The sequence below is a fragment of the Centroberyx gerrardi genome, chromosome 17, assembly GCF_048128805.1.
Source record: "Centroberyx gerrardi isolate f3 chromosome 17, fCenGer3.hap1.cur.20231027, whole genome shotgun sequence".
NCBI lineage: Eukaryota > Metazoa > Chordata > Actinopteri > Beryciformes > Berycidae > Centroberyx > Centroberyx gerrardi.
This window is the reverse complement of record NC_136013.1, coordinates 9,768,133-9,788,572: the sequence shown is the minus strand read 5'-3', so window position 1 is coordinate 9,788,572 and position 20,440 is coordinate 9,768,133. Positions and strand designations below refer to the sequence as shown.

Sequence of the window (20,440 nt, the reverse complement as noted above, 5' to 3'; positions counted from 1 at the left end):
AGAGAGGTAGACTAAAACCGAAAGTTAAGCGATTCTGCCTTCAAATAAAAGCGTAAAAATGGTCACTGGAAAAAATCGAATATAGGGTGTACAGAGCAGAATCTTATTAACATAAGCTACTAAGTGGAATTAGTACATAAATATGTATGGGGGAACATCAATAGCGTGTTAGTTTACTACAGATGATTCATCTTTCTTTATTTCCACTTTGGTGGTACTTCGTATGACTCAAAAAGTTGAAAAATAAGGCTTTTATTCTGAAGGCTGTGGCCGGAAGTCACGTTTGTTATTCTGTTTAGCTTGACACTGGTCGCCATCGTCATCATCTGTACGCACGGCGACAGGGGCTTCTGAATCGGCAGGGACGGGTATGCCGCTGTTATTTTCTCAATGCCAAAAAACACTAACAGAGAGTAGAAAAAATATCGACGAATTTCCCCCGATAGTCCTCCTGGAAACCCCGATGGATTAGTCTGATTTATCTGCGGTAAGCACGTTTTTCTGTGTTGAATTTCAATTGGTGCACCCGCCTCGTCCCTTGCGCTGTAGACTGCGAGATGAATTCATCTCGGGAAAGCAGATAAATAACAGTTTGTGGGGCGCAACGTTCAAGCCAGTTTTCACTTCAAATGCTGTAGATGTAGGTTTATCTGTTTGAGGGATAACTTGGCCCTTGGCCGGCCGAGTAGCCCTGACTGGAAAAGACTAGTAATGGACTCGTAATTGTGGATGATGTTTTGCAACGCTGTGATTCTGGAGAGGGGGCTCTTGTGTTGCAGCAGCAGGGATGGATGCGCTGCAGAATAGCTTGCCACTGAGGCTATGCACAAACATAAACGCTACGATGGCCTACAAACAGCCTGCTATTGATTTGCTCAAAATAACTGTGAGATGCTTTGGCCCTAATTGCATTGCCGCGCTGTTAATTATCTAATTAAAGCTGTACTAATCGGGTTATCTAATGTGTCTGGAGGTGCAGCCATCCATCTTGTGTGAAAATCACTATGAATGATATATTATTTGCTGTAGCCGGGCATTAGCCTCAGTTTTATCCATCTTCCACGAGTTATGCTACTTTATATATAGGGCAGTGTGACGGCTGAGCTGTAGAAACAACATTGGAGTTGTTTGTTGGTTTGCAAATGTACCACTTAGCATCCTGAGGCTCCTGGTGCTCAGTCTGCCCTTGGTATATGAATGACTGCACATTTGGCGTGCGTGATATGTATCAAGTTTGAATGAAAGGGATTGAGTTCATTGCATATTATGTTTCATGAACCGTGTACATTTCCCCTCAGGCCCTCTAGGCCCATACAGTTAAAGCTACAGATATTTGCACATACTTGTGAATTCAGGACGAGGTTACCATGAAATATATGTGCTCAGTACAATGAAATATTTGGTTCAGTAAGGAGCCAGTTGATTATTGTATACTCTCATCAACATTCTGGTTAAAGCAAACTGTATTCATTTACATACAGAGTTCCCCTCTTTTTGGTTTTTAATCTGAATTGATATTTTTGAAAGATATCAAGCATCAATCAGCAGATGTCACACAGGGAGATACTGCCGCAGAACCTGAGCACTTATCCAGCATGTATAGCCCGTGTCTCTGTTTGCACTTTCCATCAACCCAAGCGTTATTTAGTTATACCGCAAACCTTCCAACCTCCAGTGCTGCAGGCCCACCACATCATAATTTCCAGTGGATTCTTACTTTGACCATTGCCCTCCACTGGCAGCAGATCTGGAAAGAACCGTTTTTAAAACCCCAGTGCAGAGCGACACGCAGAATCAGTGAGGAGCTGCTCTACTTCCTGGAAAGACAAAAAGTTAGTGCACGTTGTTCTGAAATGCTTTTGAAAGTGTTTGTCTCCTAGTCACAAGTCTTACAGAATGGACTTACTGATTTACAATGGGCTCAGTGATTTAACAACATGACTCAACGTACTCGACTGTGAACAGTGTGACACCAAAACACAGTTAGGCCTAAACCCACGTTTGCATATGAGGCTCAACTGTGGGTTGTCTAACTACCTCTTTTCATTCAGTAGATGAAGAATGCTTTGAAAGCCCAACACTGCTTTTCATTGTGTAGATAATCTTGTGGCCCAGTGAGTGTGTGTCCATTGTCTTGTTGTTGATACACTGAATGAACTCAGTTGTCCAAGACAAGCAAATATTGTAACTATCCAGAGAATGGTACCCATAAGGAAGAGTTTGTGTGTCAGTGCTGTACCGAAACCAGTCAGCATACTTCTTGGCTTCACATGCATTTTAAATGGCAAACGGCTGAAAACGACCCCTTTCTCGGCCGATTCTTTGATAAATGTATGGCGAGTTGTATCTTGGAGTTGAATAAGCTCATTGCGAGTGCAGCTCCAGTAGGAGGGGAGTGGGAGGCTTGACCTTGGTTTGTGCCATGTCAGTGAACCGAGTGCAAAGGGACCCCACACTTCAATTTATAAAGGGCCGCGTTGTTGAAGGCTGCGTTGAATTGCTAAGCGATTATATTCAGGAGAGATTTGAAGTTCATCAGGGTTAAATAGTGAAGGCATTCCTAGATGTCGTGGCAAATTGGGCACAGTTCCTAAATCACATTTCAAGGGCTCAAAGCCACTTTTTTACATTTTTGTTTTTTACATAAAGCTAACACAGAACAGAAAAAAGGAGAACAGGTCAGTGTGTTACTTATGAAATGGCGTCTTTTTTATAGTTGTAGCACTGTCATAAACATTGCAATTTATTAACTCAAGCGCTCTAGATTCTCCAGCACATTCAGCTTTTTATTTGTGTATCACATGTACAGAAGCACAGGACACATATCTGTTTTACAGGCTCGACTGACTGACTGCTATTTAATCCATCAGTTACAATGCGTGACCCTGACATGTTTGTCCATTTAATTTAGTATATTGATCTCCTGGCTATAATACAGAGGGGAGAGTATCTCATCATGGCTCCCAGCACTGTGTGTCATTATGGATGATTGAGGCATGTGCCCTCACAGCATCAAAATAAAGCCCTTCATTTCGTGAAATTAATTTGCAGTTGAGCCCAGGCCTTGTGACTGATGTAGTGCTAAACCTGTCCAATTACTTTATGTTCAAGTAGTATTGGCACCGTGGCTCCGTCCCTCTCATTCTTCACTTCCTGATGTGAAGGAATCTTGCAGCAGCGTTGACAAATACTGTTCAACAGAACTGGCCAGACGTCAGAGTAAGAATTCAGACATCTTGAGCTGATCAGCAGTTTTAATATGACATTTATGTCTACCTCTAGATAACGAAGCTTGTCTGCCTGCCTGTGTTTATAAGTCAAGTCCTCCCACTCTCTCTGTCTCTCTCTCCCTCTCTCTCTGCCTTGTGCTATTAACTGTTACAACACATTACGTAGCTACAACCGTGTCCCCATTGGACCTTCTTTATCACGCCAGCACGGTCCTCTCGGAGGCAAGCTGCTCATTTGGGTCTGAAAATAGCGTGATGAGTGTTTTTGCAGGCCGAGGTGGTCATGCGATACCCAGGCTGTGCCACGGAGGGGAAGAGCCCCGCGGCTCTGATGCCATCATGTTTTTTTGGGGGGGAATGTTGTGCCTCGGGTCGGGCACCGAGCAGGCCGACATGTCTGTCTCTGTCTGTCTGTGTGTCTGTCATGGGGGGAAGCAGGGAGAAAACCCACCTAAGGTCATGAAGTTGTAGGTTTTTGTCTTTATGTTTTGAGATGGTCCTTAATTTTGGTTCATGTGTGTAACTGAATAACAGAATAGCTCGTCGAGTGATTCTGAAAGCCATGTACACTACTAGTCAAAAGTTTGGACACACCTGATTGAATGAACTGTTTTTCATAATCTTAAAGCCATTTTGATCTAAAGGCTTATGCTTAAATGCTTGAAATTAGTTTCTTAGACAAATATAAAGAGTGAAGTTGATGCCTATATATGAATTTATCTCCAAAGCCTTTGGCTTTCCATCAAGGCAAAGGGCGGCTAAAGGGCGTAAAGAATCTAAAATATAAGATAGTTTTGATTTGTTTAACACCTTTTTGGCCACTGCATAATTCAATTTGGGTTATTTCATAGTTTTGATGTCTTTGCTATTATTCTAAAATGTGGAATAAATAGTAAAAATAAAGAAGAATGTGTGTATCTGTGTTGAATGCTGGAGAAACTCCCTCTCGTTGTATTGTTGTGAATGGCTGTTGGATTCTGGTTGCTGCTGGCTGCTGTTGAATGCGGTAGAGCAAAACTTGTCAAATCTGAATTACTATATATCTTCTTATGTGGAAGTGTGTATGTTGATGTCCGAAAATGGCTGATTTCTGCGGTGCTCATTCAGCAACGTCAGTCACAATACCGTGTACGCACAGACACGATTCATATGCAAATGTTTATTAAGCCAACACAACAATACCACAAAGGCGACACATAAACAATACGAGATGCCCTAGTTTCTGTGCAGCAAAACGGCTTCAGATATTTCAAAGCTGTGGTAGTCCCTGGCCTTTTTGCTTTAGAGCAGAAAGATTTTCATAATCCCCAGAGGCAGCATGATGATGTGAGATCTCCTCTCATTTACTCTGCTCCCTCTAGGAATGGATGCAGCGCAATTTCCAGAGCGACAGTTAAAGGGGAAATCCATCATAAAACAGAATCCACCTGTGTTGTTCCTGTCATCATGATGATCAGTGTGGTTCTCTCAGACAAAACTAAGATGCTAATATGTGACCAGCGCTATGATCGTCAAGCAAGAGGCTGACTTTGTGGATTCATGTATTATTCTTTTAACTCTTATATGCAAATGGGCTTTGTTTCACAGTAATGCCACCGGTTTCAAACCCAGAAAATGTTCCCATAACTCTTGAAAATCACCCTGGCTACTGTTACAGTGTGAAGTCAGTCTGCTGTGCATTGTCAACAGCTCCAGAAAGTGTCGCTTGATGATATAATCGTCAAGAGTCTTGGCTCTATTATTTCTACTGCAGCTCTTGGAGAGACTTGTGCATATACACTTCATCCTGAACATGTGTTTTAAGGTGGATATTTTTGCTTTAATGATACCTGCTGTGATGTAGGGCGCCGCAAATAGGCTACTAGAAGATGGGAGATGTAAATATAAATGACAAGGAAGATTATTTGCTGTATTAGGATTACCGGAGAAGCTGCAGTCTTTTTATCTCATATATGTGGTCTAAGCGCTGGTCTAGGCTTATACTGTTAGGCTACCGCTGGGCTCATTTCTTCCTCTGGGTATTTTATGGGGTTTTATTGGCAGTAATTAATCAAAATAATCTCCTCCTCTCTGCAGTGGCTCCGTTGTTCTGTTAGTTAAGCAATGTGGAGCAAATAAAGATCTGGAATCACTGAAAGTACAGTGTACAGTAGGTGAGCTGTTGATTTGATAGGTCTGTATTTTATACTATAGATACCCACAAGCCCCCCTGCTGACTTGCTAGTGTTATTAGTTTTTTATCATGTCCCAGTCTGTTGACAGCGGAGACAGCCAAATACATACAAGTCAACATAGGTAAGATCATGACAGGCTAACAAAAACGCAAAGCAGATGTTTTGTAGATTTGGTTAATCATCAATCTAAATATGTTGTCATGGCGATAAGTGATACGTGTTGTAACCTGATAGTGTGTTTTTTTGTTTCATTTTCACTCTGGCATTAAGTCCACAAATGAAGCCATTAGAAAACATTATGGACTTTTCTGTTTAATTTCTGACACGAACAAATGACTTGTGTCGCAGTATTACTGTTGGCCGGGGCATTTCTGTGCTCTCTGAAAAGATCATTTCATCCTCTGTTTCTGTGGGATATTATGTGCCTTTCAAATGTGGAAAACACTGATGCAAGCATTTTATTAGTTTATTAATCTTTCATACTATATACAGTAAGTTGCCTGTACCCTGTTGCAGTACCCGCAGTATGCAGCAAGTGACACATCTGTTTGCACTTTTTTCTGAGTAGGCGTTTGGGTTCCTTTGCTAGTAAATGTAAAACAGAGTGCAGGCCTGAAGGAATTTAGTCGTATACTGTATAGCTTTCCCTTTAACCACTGAGCTTCAGTGTCATCCTGGAATAGAATTAATTTAGGGGGGGAAACAATGGGAAGCTTCCTGATACAATATATCAAAAATATGATAGTTCCTGAATCAGAGCTGTATAAGGAATATTGAGAAAACAAGTATGAAGAGGATCAGATGTAATGAGACTCAGGGTTCAGAAAGTAAGTGCAGGCTGTTTCTGTTTCTAAATCTTCTTTATATCTGTGCTGGTGCTGATGTGTTGGTCGCTTTCAGTGATCCTGCCCTCCTGTTTTTTCGTCTGTATCACCGCCAAACACATTCCTCGCAGCATGATCATTCCTCTGGTTATGTTAAACTCCCCTGACACGAATGCGTCAGCGTCTGCGACCCGCCCTACTCCAGCCGCCCCGTGGGTCTCTCGCTCGGTCTTTGACGGGGGGGGGGTCAGGAGCGGGCCGACGGCTTCCCGCTGGGCCCGTCCTGCCGAGACGCCAAGCGCTCGCCCTCAGCGGCACCTCTAGCCTCCATCCTCGGCCACCGCGGCTGTAAACAAGCGTGTTTTCAATTACCCATCTCAGAAGTGAGTTGGCTGCTGAAAGTCAACAGTGCTGTCAGGCAGCGGTCTCTTCCTAGCCGTTGTTTTTTCCCGGCCGCACGGGGCTTCCAGGGCTTAAGGGGGAAACAGAGAGCTGGAATGTGCATTAGTTTAACTGGGTCTTTAAAGATGGTAAGGCTCTTTTAATTGGCAAAGCAGATTGCCTCAGCCATTATAGAAACTAGTTTAGCTTTACAGAGGGCCAAATGCTCCCTTAGTCCCCCTCATGAGATCCAGCGTAAAGCCGGGGAGTGGTTTGTTTGTTAACGGCCTCTCTGTGCATTTTAATTTAGGCTCTGCGTTGTGAATCTATAGATGGGTGTGTGGCTCCTCGTAAAAAACAAACAAAAATAAAGTGCATGCCAACTCGTAAACGCGGCTGTTGTGTGTAAATTCCTTTCACAAGTGTGGTAGTGCCATAAGACGGAAAAATAAACCCTAATAAGTAGCGCTGTTAGGCTGTTTTATGGCGAGGTATGCTGGAGGATATTCCCAGCGTGCAATACCTCACATCAACATGCATCAGGATACCAAATATCACAGTTTACAACAGTATAATCGAATTAGCCAAACACTGCAGCTTACATCCTCTAGTCACATCGCACTCCTCTGTGTAATTAGTAATGGAGTTTAAAGTATCATGTTTTATTTCATCCTAATTGAAAGTATTTTCAGAAGGCTCACCATAACTCTCTGTGGAAGCTCTGCAATAATGGAATATTGAATCATAATTTCCCCAGTGGGATTGGCTTTTAAGCTATTATTTTACCTACCTACTAATTCCAATCCCTCTCTCTCTTTCTCTCTCTCTCTCTCTTTCTCTCTCTCTCTCTCTCTCGCTCTCTCTCTCCCCCACAGAAAGTAGAGAATGGGCTGTGTCCAATGTAAGGATAAAGAAGCAGCAAAACTCACTGATGACCGGGAGACCAGCCTCACGCAGAACTCGGGGTACCGCTATGGGGCCGACCCCACGCCGCAGCACTACCCCAGCTTTGGGGTCGCCGCAATCCCCAACTACAACAACTTCCACGGCGCGGCCACACAGGGGGTGACGGTGTTCGGAGGGGTCCACACGTCCTCGCAGTCCGGGACGCTCCGGTCCCGGGGAGGAACAGGTGAGAGTGTTAAACTGTAGAGTGCATTCACTGTCTGTGGTTGTGTGTGAGACGTGCAAATGCAAGACAAGGACTCAACCAATATGGGTTTTTGAAGGCTGATGCCGATACAGGTATTTTTAGACTTATGTCGCTGATAGCCAATATTTTGTGCCGATATTCAAGATCTTTAAATTTTACCTTTTTCATGGCAAACACTTGTAAAACAAACACAGGTATTCAGTCTTTTACCCAAGAATTTTATTGTTGACAGCTTGGAAAAGCCTCTGAAACAGCATTTAGGCCATCTTGGGACACCAAAACTCTCCATTGAAACCCATACAGTTTACATTTTTTTTTAGGTGGGTTAGCAGCTACTTAAGGCAGGGTGACTCACTCCACTTATTCAGTGGTAGGGGAAACTCCTGCCATTAAATAAAGGAGTTAATTTACAAAAAACATGACTGGAAAATTAAATGACAGACTGTTTTTCTGTAGCGATGATCAATGAGGAACCTGTCAGATCAGCAATGGACGGCACTGACTGGCCATTTTCCAATACTTAATAAAAGGCCAATATTGGTTCAATATATCTCCAAACAAATATACCGGTCCAACCCTAGTAGCTAGTTGCCAGTTGGATGATCTCAAATTAACTCCATCAAGGTTGGCATTGCCACCTGATCCCTTGTCTTTCCTCCTCTATTCTATAAATGAGTGTGTGTTTCTTATCTTGTGTGTGACAATGTTGCTGTGCTGCGATAAATTCATCTTGCTAGACAAGATGAATGTCCATCGGCCGCAAGTTAATGGAAAACAGAGTGACCTAAATTATAGCCGGTTCTCGGCAAGGCGCATCTGACGACCAGAGAGATTGTGCTGAATAGTGCTAAAGTAGAGAAATATTTTTTAGTTTCTCACTCCGATCTCAAAGATACATACATGCAATGCATAAATTAACAGCATCTCTAGCTTTGATGTCAGCTACTGTGGGCCTTTTCTGAAGGTAGATCCTCAGCACAGATACTGTACATGAACTGCATGTGTACTGTGGAGTCAGCAGCATCAGCTTTTATGAATAAGAAATGACTCCGGGAGGGCAGCGCTGAGCAACATTCATATCTGAGATTGCAAACGAGGAGATTACAGTAAGAAAACACTCAAAGAAAAGTCAAGTGGAAAAAGAGCTAGAGCTGAAACCTTGTCTGACCTCTTTTAACACTCCGGCATGTTTGCTTCTGAGACGGTGGCGAGTTTTGCTGGACTTCAGGTGTGGTTGAGAAGACATGGAGGGAAATATGCAGGGCTTTGTTGAGCCACTGGAGATTCTGATTTGATCTGAGTCATCCCTGGACAGTCATAGTGTCCAGAGATGACTCAGATCAAATCAGAAAATGAAATCATTTTTACCAGTTTCAGGCCTTTTAAGAGAGAGACTCCAGGGCCGATAAATTCAGATAAATCTGACTGGCCTCCAGAATCTAGACAGTTGGCAGCATTAACTGTTTGCTCACCTTTCTTAGAGGATCCTCTCTCTAATAAAGAATAGTCTAAATTCCTCCTGTTTTCTGTATGTAAATAAAGGAATAAATGAAGAAGGCAGTAAGAAATTGAATGTTACTGCCTTTACAAAATAGGCAGCCCATATGTTCGACAGTCAAACCCAACAACAAAACCACAATCAAAAACACACCATGATACTTTATCCATACGCTTCACACTTCACTCTGACGTTTTGCTACCAGCGCTATAACCGCCACATGTAAATTGCCTCCTGCAGGTGTGACCCTGTTTGTGGCTCTGTACGACTATGAAGCCAGGACCGAGGATGACCTCAGCTTCAGAAAGGGGGAGAAGTTCCAGATCCTCAACAACACGTAAGCGCGAAAGCATCTACATGACAGCATGAAGGGTGGCGGTCCTGTTTTTGGCCCTCTGTTTTTCATCTTTCATGAATGTTGAGGCAGGCAGAGGGAAGAGGGAAGAGGGAGCGGGTCCGACGCTTGTAGACCCAATCTGTGAAACATCAGTCAAGGCTTATGAAGGTTGTTGTACTTATCAAGTCTGACAGATCTGTCATTTTTCAGTGGTAGTTTTGCATAATAATGATTGACTGCTTAAATTTAGCGCTGTAGAAATACCTGACCTCTTGTGTTGAATTGTTGTGGAAATAGTGATGCGACTGCTCTGCTTTGACACAACACAAGCATGTTCCTTGGATCATGTATTGCTTATTTTCAAGTCTTCCTGACTCACAGCTAGATCATGCCTAAACCCAGACCACAGCCTGTTCGATGCTGAAGCCTCATTTAAATCCTCATTCCATCCGGTTTCTCAGCCGCCTTGCCAATTACTATCCTTCCTCTCTTGCTATACTAGCATGCCACCCAATCTATGCATTTTAAAGAGATTATTCACTGAAGCATCGGGAGCCCATGCATAGGAAATAGACTGCATAAAATTTTGGAACTTTTTGGGACTAGTTCGCTCTAGTCAGCTCTCAGGGATTGGACACCCATTGGATTTGTGTATCCAGTAAATCTGAATGTTTATTTATGCCTGTCTGAATAATGTGTAAATGTTGATTATTCCACCTTCCTTCTATCCTCTCTCTCTCTCTCTCTCTCTCTCTCTCTCTCTCTCTCTCTCTCTCTCTCTCTCTCTCTCTCTCTCTCTCTCTCTCTCTCTCTCTCTCTCTCTCTCTCTCTCTCTCTCTCTCTCTCTCTCTGTCAGTGAGGGAGACTGGTGGGAGGCTCGTTCTCTCACTACGGGTGGAACTGGTTACATTCCCAGCAATTACGTAGCTCCAGTGGACTCTATCCAAGCTGAGGAGTGAGTAAAAGTTTTTATATGAGCACACATTCACACTCACTCGCACACACGCACACACACACACACACACACACACAGGCAAGTTCCCAGTCTCACAGCCACTGCAACAAACTATCTCCCTCAGCGGTGAGCACATCATAAATATTTCAGAGCTCATCATGCCGTCTGTTGTAAAATGTGGCATAATAGCACATGAGCATAAAAGAAAAACATTTGAACCAGAATTTCAACAGCACAGTTTGATTATTCCTTTCCCTCCCTGCAGCTGGTATTTTGGTAAACTAGGCCGAAAGGACGCAGAAAGGCAGCTCCTCTCCAACGGCAACCCCAGAGGCACTTTCCTCATCCGTGAGAGTGAAACAACCAAAGGTACTTTGACAAAGTAGCATCCAACATCCTGACAGGTTGATTGCTTTCAAGCAGCAGCAAACAGACCCATCGGTTTGAATAAATAAAGATTCGGTAACACGTTACTTGAAGTGCACAGTGGCATTGCAAGCAGATTACAAGCCCGTTAGAAGCATGGATAAACTTTTCTTGCAATATAATCATCAGACAAACATCAGAAAATTGCATTGAATTTAATGTCATTAATTATGCAATTGCCCCATATTCATCCCCCTAATTCTTTTACACATTGTGCTATACTCTCATTAAAACAATTATCATGCACTCACAATGTGCTTATAATGTTCTTATGATGTCTTATAATCCCTTATGAGCACCATGTCAAGTAAAGTGTTACCAGAGTTTCTACTTGAGCCTTCTTGAATCTGCCCCTTTTCTTCTGTATCAAATGCGTCTCCTCGTCTCTGCTGCAGGAGCCTTCTCCCTCTCCATCCAGGACTGGGACGACATCAAGGGAGATCATGTCAAACACTATAAGATTCGCAAGCTGGACAGCGGAGGCTACTACATCACCACCAGGGCTCAGTTTGAGACGCTCCAGCAGCTCGTGCAGCACTACTCTGGTGAGACTCTGTGGGGAAACTGTGGGGAAAAAACAGTAACTTACTGGCTAGGATGAAATTCTATATCTTGTTTTTCTTCTCCTAAAATGGTCAGATTGTTACGGCTGAAGTATCTTAAGCACAAAGGGATGATAGTTTATAGAGAATTCAAATAATTTCATACTATTCTAATGCAATTTTAAATTCAAACCGTATCATTCCAGCTAGAGCTGCAGGACTGTGCTGCCGGCTGATAGTCCCGTGCCACAAAGGCATGCCTCGTCTGGCTGACCTGTCCGTCAAAACCAAAGACGTGTGGGAGATCCCGCGGGAGTCGCTGCAGCTCATCAAGCGTCTCGGCAACGGACAGTTTGGAGAAGTCTGGATGGGTGAGTATCAGCGTCTATTTGGCACCGACTTGAAAATGGACGGTTGTGAGCAATTTTGCAAAACAGGGATCATTCAGCATGACCCCAAGAAAGAAGTGCTTGTTTTAATAGGCTATTAAGAACGATTTCAGAATTAAATGTAGACATTATGTCCCTGATTTGAATAGGTTTTATTGGGTAGATCTGCATAAACCAATGTCCATGTTGACCAGATCAGGATTTTGGAGATTTCAGTGGTTTCTGATTGGATCCAGGACTTGGAAGGGCTTTTAGACCTGTCGAAACTTGTAGTATGCATCTATCAATTATGGAATATGTTTCTTATGTCTAATTATGTTTTTATGACACGGCTTATCTTAACTCAGTTCAGGCACAGTATCTTAGTTCACTTCAGTTCAATAGAACCTAATTTATCCCACATTGGACAGTTAAATGCCCCATGTGTGCCTGATCTGCTGCCATCTGAACATATTAGGGGCCGGTTCCACAAACATGGATTAAGTCTAATCCTAGAGTGGATTCTTTTGGAGATTTTAATTGAAAACAACTTTTTAGTCTAGCTCTAAGCTAAATCCATGTCCATAAAACTTGTCCAGTATTATTCAACAGACAGTAGATGCTTTCTGCAGACAGAAATCAATGGAAATGTATTTCCTTTATTTCCCTTGAGCAATGTTGTGTATATAGGTAATCAGACTCTGACTGTAATATTTGGTTAGGATGGATTTGATTAAATTTAAAGTCAGTTTAACTGGTAGAATAGCCAGTACTCTACTGCTAAATGAACACACAGCTCATTTTGTTCTTCCAGTGTTGGTTATTCTTCCAGTTTTTGCAATATTTTGAGCCTTTTGCACCACACTATATATGTCTCTATGGTTTTTGAGTTGAGGGCCTCCAGCCTGTATTTGTACAGCCTGTTACACATCGTCTTGGACTTAGAATTGAAAGGTTTTATTCCAAAAACATATATATTCAATGTTGCCTTATATTCATTCATTGCTCCATATTTAAAATAACAGACGATTACATCCTCTAAGATAGACAGACAGGCTCAAGATAACTGATAACTTCAGTAGTATTCAATAAACAATTTTACTTTCATTTCATTTAATGCCAGCAATCATTTTATCAGACTTGGCGTCACATTTTTTGAATTTGTTGATATCTCATTTTGTGATGACTATCTTCGTTTTCTGACTTTGGAACAATGCCAGACTTCCCCTCCTCCTGGCTGACTGTCCATAAATGTTCCCCTCCTGTCTTGTCGTCAGGCACGTGGAACGGCACCACCAAGGTGGCAGTGAAGACTCTGAAGCCGGGCACCATGTCGCCCGAGTCGTTCCTGGAGGAGGCTCAGATCATGAAGAAGCTTCGACACGACAAGCTGGTCCAGCTGTACGCCGTGGTGTCAGAGGAGCCCATCTACATCGTCACCGAGTACATGAGCAAAGGTAGCACGCGCTCAAACACTTGAAAACACACTATGAATATTACATACCCGCATGCAGGCACACCCACGTAGTATGTACATAATTTATGCATCTATGGACAGTAGAGATGTGGACATGCACATCGATGCAAGTGCAGTATATGTGCTGTATTTTGCATCCTAATTTACAGTGCATGGTGCTCATTCCCATGTCTCCCGTGTCCAAACACAATTACACAGTGATACACACCCGCTTACTAACTGCGGTTGTGACAGAGGTCATCTTGCTCAAAAACATTGAGTTGTTCAGTTACCACAGCAAACAAATAAAAGACAAGCTTAGTGTAATGTGTGTGGCAGCAGTCCCAGAATTGATGTCACTTTAGCTGCAACATGTTGTTTTCAGTTTTGATCCAGATCTGAGTTGAGGACTAGCAGCTGGTGATGTTTGACTGTGTGATACAGTAGATCCCAGCTCATTTTTTTGTCCCCCTCTCTTTTTTTAGGGAGTTTGCTTGACTTCCTGAAGGACGGAGAAGGGCGAGGCCTCAAGCTGCCAAATCTAGTGGACATGGCAGCTCAGGTACACTGTTGAAGCTGATCATAAATCATGATGCTGTACACTGTGAATCTATGTTCCTCACTAACACGCCTCGAAAGAGATATATTTTGTAAGACCATAATTCACTTCAGTCATTTTCAACTGATGCACACTTATTTATTTAAGCTCAGTGATGCAAATGTATAGCCATTTTCAATCTTGTTATGCCGTTGAATTTAAAGCTGCACTAGGCAACTTCTCACTTTGGCGGCTCCATCTGGCAGCGAGAGGTAACTGTTTAAAAAACTTCAGTACCCAGAAATAATGTAATGCAACATCGGTAAACTATAGGGTATCAATTAGTGGGGATGAGACTCACTTTGTGATTTAGGCTGATAAGATGGCTGTATTTTTACATAAAGATCTTGCCTAGAGCAGCTTTAATCACCTAGAAACCATTGAGTAATATGATGAGCACTGAAAAACCAATTCCATTTCCCAGGTGGCGGCGGGCATGGCGTATATCGAGAGGATGAACTACATCCACAGAGACCTGCGCTCTGCCAACATCCTGGTCGGAGACAGCCTGGTGTGTAAGATCGCTGACTTTGGTCTGGCCCGGCTCATAGAGGACAACGAATACACAGCAAGACAAGGTACCAGTCGGTTTTAAGAGACGGCACTTTTACTTTACTGGTAAAGATCCGATGTGGAAATTTCGTGTGGCTGGGCGCTTGTTAACAGGGAGTTACTGACGGCTTGTGTGTTTGTATAGAGATTTTCCTGTGACAGTTGTGTAGTTGTTATATATGTCTGATATCTGACTATTAGTGGTGCTACAGTTTGTTGTCAGCCATAGTTGGATGAATGTTAAAATAAAGATTCCTCCCCACAACCGCAGCCTCTTCTAAAAAATGTCATCGTCAGAGGAAAAAGTTGGTGGGGTGTCCAATGACTTATTCCAAGACAGATCATATTGTGCACACACACACACACACACACACACACACACACACACTTAAACTTGTTTTTTCAGAATCATTTTATCCACGAACTACACTAAACGAACAGGAATTTGTTTTGGTGACATTGGTGGAAAAACCTAATGAACTCACATATTGACATAAGTACATGCGGTTGCACATGGCACGAAAGGCAGCGGGACATCACATTTACAGGACTGTATTCAACCCAGTAGACTACACATATCACTGAACATGCTGTATATACATAAAGCACTCTATCATTATGTATCTAGTTGGAAGGAAAGGGGTGAGGCAGGTTTTCCCCTGTCTGTCAGTCATAATGCAGCTGTATCCTGGTCAGCTCCAACCTCTTTCTCCCCCGAGTTGGGGAGTTGGCAGACTTGAAGTTTACCAGGAGGATTTCCAGACTCTTTGTCATTCTGTCAACATCTAACAGCCGCTCATTTGTTAGTGTTTTAAATGTTTACTTGTTCACCCGGGGCCGAGCCCAAACTGCGAGGGAGAGGAGAGATAATGGAATTGTTCCTTTTTTCCCCCGGTGGGATGTTATCATTTCCTCATGTCTGTGCGCTGATGAAATCACAGATGTAGGGAAAAAATACAATACAGCGGAGAGTGACCTAGTTTACTCCTTGGGTTTCCCTAAAGAGGCTATTACTTTATTTCTGTCTGCATTTTTGTTGGAATTGCAGCAGCGAAGTCAAGTAAAGCATTTTAAACCTGCAGCTGCCTACTTAACCCCGCGAGTTTCAGCAATTTGAGAAAGATGTGGGAAGTGTAGAATCACATTTCTGAATTTGTCTTCAGGTGCAAAGTTTCCCATCAAGTGGACCGCTCCTGAAGCTGCTCTCTATGGGAAATTCACCATCAAGTCAGACGTCTGGTCGTTTGGCATCCTGCTGACAGAGCTGGTGACAAAGGGCAGAGTGCCCTATCCAGGTGAGAGGGTTTAGCCCTGTATGTTGTATAAGCACTTCTCACTTTCATTCGATTGCCCCAGTTTGATGACTGTGGTGTGTGTGTGTGTCTTAGTGTCTACTGACATTGTGTAAAAGCACACCAGTATTGGTGCGGTGCTGGCTGACAGGAGCAGAATTAATCAAAATGAAAAATGTCGCTACAGCTCCGATGCAACAAATTTGATTGTCCAAAACCAACGTTTTGACAGGCAGGGTAATCTAGTGGAATACACGTCACCTGGCCGGTTTTATAGGGCAGAGCACAGGTGTATGTAATCAATGTCACATGACCATAAAATAGGTTACTAGATTCTAGAAATGGCAAACATAGAAAGGCCATACCCACATTCTAGAGAAAACACAAAGAGGCCATCTAGAAGTACAATTACAGAATAGCGGTAGAAATACAAAGTATACAACAGAACACACATATCCACAAATCCAATAGAACAGCACAGCAGTATCACTTAGTTTCACAGACAAGATCACATTACAGACAAAGGCACATAAACAACCGATCTAATGCAACTCGCAATTACAGGAGAGGGCAGAGATCAAATTCTACATTGAGGCAGAGAAGAGAAAAGGTCTTGAGGTTGCAGTAGAAGAGATGGGGCGATTAGCCTCAATAAAATGTGCAGACAGAGGATGGGGAACATTCTTACATCTGATAGTGCTGCGATGCTCGGCTATACAATATACAATACAAGATATATTCAATGCCTGTTTTGTTTTCCCAACATACACTTTGCCACAAGGGCATGTAATCATATAAATAACCCCACTGGTTGGACATGAGATGACTCTGTTAATGGGTATTTTCTTGTCAGATTGAGGGTGTTTGGATGTAACTTGAATTTTTATTGTGTATTCTATTGTATACTTTGTATTTCTATTGAATACTGCTATTTTGTATTTGTACTTCTAGATGGCCTCTTTGTCTTTTCTCTAGAATTTGTGCATGGCCTTTCTGTGTTTGCCATTTCTAGAATCTAGTAACCTATTTAGTGGTCATGTGACATTATTGATTACACACACCTGTGTTGTGCCCTATAAAACCAGCCGGGGAACATGTATATTCTATTAGATTGCCCTGATGGAGGCAGCTTGCCTGTTGAAACGTTGGTTTTGGACAATAACATTTGTTGCCTTGGAGCTATGAGTGTGCGGCAACGTTTTTCATTTTGATTAATTCTACTGACACTGTAACCATGGCTTTTTACCCTTGTGTAGAGATTTAATGAAAACTAAAAAAAAATACAATGTACATTAGTATACATTATGCAGAGATGTTCCCCGATGATCATGTTTCTGTTTCTGTGAACATATGAAATGTCCCTGTGCTCCTTTGTCTGCCATCCACATTACTTTTATATTACATTTACAGTTTAAGCATTTAACTGCCGCTTTTATCCAGAGTGATTTACAATAACATCAGAATAAGCTCAAATTCTTAGATAAACAAAATCACAAGCAGCTAATAGTAAGAAGTTCCCTGGCAATATTCCTGTGACTGCAGAAAGATCTTGTAAGAGAGAGGTTTCAGGAAAAGGGAAGAAATGCAGGAGCTCATGAAAGAGATTGAAGGGATTTTTATTTTTTTTTGAGAGCAATTAGAGCGAGTAGCGGAGAGGGGAGAAGATTCAGCAGGGAGACGGAGATGTGAGGTAGTTTATTGAAAAGATGAGTTTTCAGCACACAGTGGGAGACAGGGGGCAGCGGTGGGAAGAGTACTAGAATATCCTACTCAACCAGAAGTATTGTTAATAGAAGTAAAAGTACTGGTGTAAAAATCTACTGAAATAAAAGTAGAGTAGAGTAAAAGTCACTGAGTTATTTTTAAAAAAAGCGTATTTTGTTAGATGTGATACTTTCCATGCGGACAGAGTTCAAAATGTATTCTTTTAATTGGAAAATTTGGAAAATACAAAATAAAGGGCACAAACAAAATAAAGCTTAGATTCTCTTCTTTGCTGACTGACTGTTCACTGTGAACGGCTCCACCATCTGTCAATTGTTCAGTTTCTGATGCTTATGGGGAATCTACAAAATGTATACTCTGTAATGGATGTGATTTAAAATGCAGTGAGGTACATTACTTCATTAAAAACGTAGTTAAATGAAATGAACTCTTTTATTATGTTTACTTCCTGGAAAACAGAGTATCTTTCATGGTGAACTCATGCTGCACTAGTAGGCATAAATATAAATTTCTAACCAATAAAACTATCCAATTTTTGAACAATCCCGCTCCTCCGCACCCCTCCCATCAAATAAAATTGCCTTTCTCTCCCTGAGTCATATTCCATTGGTTTAGACTTTTGAATGATCCCTCACTGCATTGTGTCCTGCCCCAAATGCATCAAATCAAGGAAGTAAAGATGCCATTTCAAGGGGTCTTTAAGTAAAAGTAAAATTACTGACTTTAAAAAATACTCAAGTACGCAAAAAAGCTACTCAGTTACAGTAACGGGAGTAAATGTAATTATTCGGCTGTTTTGGCTTATTCCCCCCATGTTCCTCTCTCCAGGTATGAACAACCGGGAGGTGCTGGAGCAGGTGGAGCGGGGCTACAGGATGCCGTGCCCCCAGGACTGCCCCACCTCCCTGCACGAGCTCATGGTCCAGTGCTGGAAGAAAGACCCGGAGGAGAGGCCCACCTTCGAGTACCTGCAGGCCTTTTTGGAGGACTACTTCACTGCCACTGAGCCTCAGTACCAGCCAGGGGATAATCTCTGAGCTCCGTCACCTCATGTTATTCACACACTCCGGCCACCAGAGGGGAGCCAGACGCCACCGCCAAGTTGTCTTGTCATCCCACGTGGCGAGACGATCGAATTAACTCATCGACTTGACTCCTGACTTCCCTGCTTCACGCACACAGGGACGGCAACGCTACGACCGACTCACTCCTATCACTCTCACACTTCCAGTTCTCTCTTGGTGCGTCGAGGTGTGGAACGACTTCACATCTCGATGCACTTCACCGAGAGTGAAAGCAAAGGATGTTTCTGTTTCTGGGACAGGGGGAGGGGGGAGGGGGGGGGGGGGGGGGGGGGCTGTGATGACTGAAGAATCGAAAAATGACTGCTGCGGATGAAAGAGACGAATCGTGTCGTGTCAACTTGTATGTAGTGTAAATATAAATTGCTTGTTTACTTATCCCTTTTTATTTTTTTGGTTTTCGTTTTCATTTTATATTACTTTTGATATTTTGGAAACGTGTGGATTTTTTTTAATCCGAGGTCAAAGGTTATTCCAGAATTATGGCTTGTAGAAAAACGTGTGAAGCTCACAGTTGGTAACAAATCGTGACATAATCGTATAGGAACGGTAACAGTTAGACATTGTGGACCGGAACATCTCAGACATTTCTCTGGGAGTCCACTGACCTTTTTTACGAGGTTAATATAATGATATTGCTATCCTCTTCTCAAGGAACCTAGATGTACTATAGCACCCGTTCTTGCCTTTTTATGTTTAGTAATATTCTTATAATGTAAGGGAATGCCTTCATGCTTTCTATACACTAACTAAACGCCTATTGCATCATGGACTCTTCCACCCAACGTGTACGGCATCTGCACTGATATTAAGTGCATCCATTGTATTTGTGCTTCAGCCAATGATTTTCGAATCCGCTTAAAGTAACTTTTAGTTCATTATGGCTTCTTGCGGTTGTAACGGGGGCTGACCCGTCCCACTAACAGCAACCATTGTTAGGCTGACTGCTTATTATAATGATGATATTTTAAAAATGTATGTTGCATTATTGTATGGCAGCAGGCTGTGTAAGAATTATGCTTTCAACATACAGATTGTCTTTTTGCTTCTAAAGGCCAAACAAACAAACTGCCATTTTCATGACTGGAATGAAGGATGCGTACCTGTATTTGTCCCGCCATAATGTGTATATGGAAATAACATGTTGTTTATGAGACCAGACATGTTTATTTCATGGTATTTATTTGCTCCACATGTCTGCCATTCTTGTATGTCCTTTGCCGGGGAAACCTGCAGCTCTGGACAACACATCCTGAAGTACTGAGTATGTGAGATGGTGCATTCCAGGACAATACGCCATTTCTTTACGTGTATTTATGTTACTTTTTGAGGGGGGGGGAAGTGAGCAAAGGATCCTTAGATTTTGTATCACTTTGTTTACCCTCATTCAGTAGATATACAGGAAATGTTTTTGGTCTCCACATTATTTATTGTCTCTGTCTGTTACTTGTACACAACTGGTTTTGAAATAAACAATCTTGCCATCATCATGATCCTGTAAGCTGACCAGTTTCAACCAATGAAAAAAACCCATTCAAATATGCCCTGATTGTTGTTTTAGAGATCATGCAGTGCCAGAGACTTTTCCAACACCAGCAAACAAAAAATGGATTGACAGAAGAAATCAATCATTCATTTTTATATAAATATAAGCATCCAAAAGGGCACTGCTGTCATTAAGAGTGATTGGAGTCTCTGTGGTTGTCGCCCAAGGCTGAACATGACATGAAGAAGACGGTATGACTGAACCGCGGATATATGCAAATCACTTCACAGGTATCTGCTGTGTAAATAAGAGTGAGACTCACTGCGCATACCAGCACCGAGCAACTGACAAAGAGGAGTGA

The 20,440-nt window shown here is 42.3% G+C and overlaps 1 protein-coding gene across 1 annotated transcript; it reads left to right on the top strand.

Annotated features, from left to right (window-relative positions):
- The first annotated feature begins 347 nt into the window (after positions 1 to 347).
- Positions 348 to 18,776, top strand: fyna (FYN proto-oncogene, Src family tyrosine kinase a). Its single transcript, XM_078289684.1, has 12 exons — positions 348 to 487; positions 7,485 to 7,741; positions 9,501 to 9,597; positions 10,454 to 10,552; positions 10,818 to 10,921; positions 11,374 to 11,523; positions 11,727 to 11,891; positions 13,166 to 13,345; positions 13,830 to 13,906; positions 14,367 to 14,520; positions 15,658 to 15,789; positions 18,340 to 18,776. Exons 2-12 carry the CDS (start codon positions 7,495 to 7,497, stop codon positions 18,546 to 18,548), a joined length of 1,614 nt encoding a protein of 537 aa, XP_078145810.1. The 5' UTR covers positions 348 to 487; positions 7,485 to 7,494; the 3' UTR covers positions 18,549 to 18,776.
- Positions 18,777 to 20,440: the final 1,664 nt, after the last annotated feature.

What these genes read in the sequence shown, in the direction of transcription:
- fyna (XM_078289684.1), top strand. Translation starts at nt 7,495, where the DNA reads ATGGGCTGTGTCCAATGTAAGGATAAAGAAGCAGCAAAACTCACTGAT. An exon ending in GTTTGGAGAAGTCTGGATGG is followed by an intron (nt 11,892 to 13,165) that starts GTGAGTATCAGC and finishes TCTTGTCGTCAG; the next exon opens with GCACGTGGAACGGCACCACC. An exon ending in TAGTGGACATGGCAGCTCAG is followed by an intron (nt 13,907 to 14,366) that starts GTACACTGTTGA and finishes TCCATTTCCCAG; the next exon opens with GTGGCGGCGGGCATGGCGTA.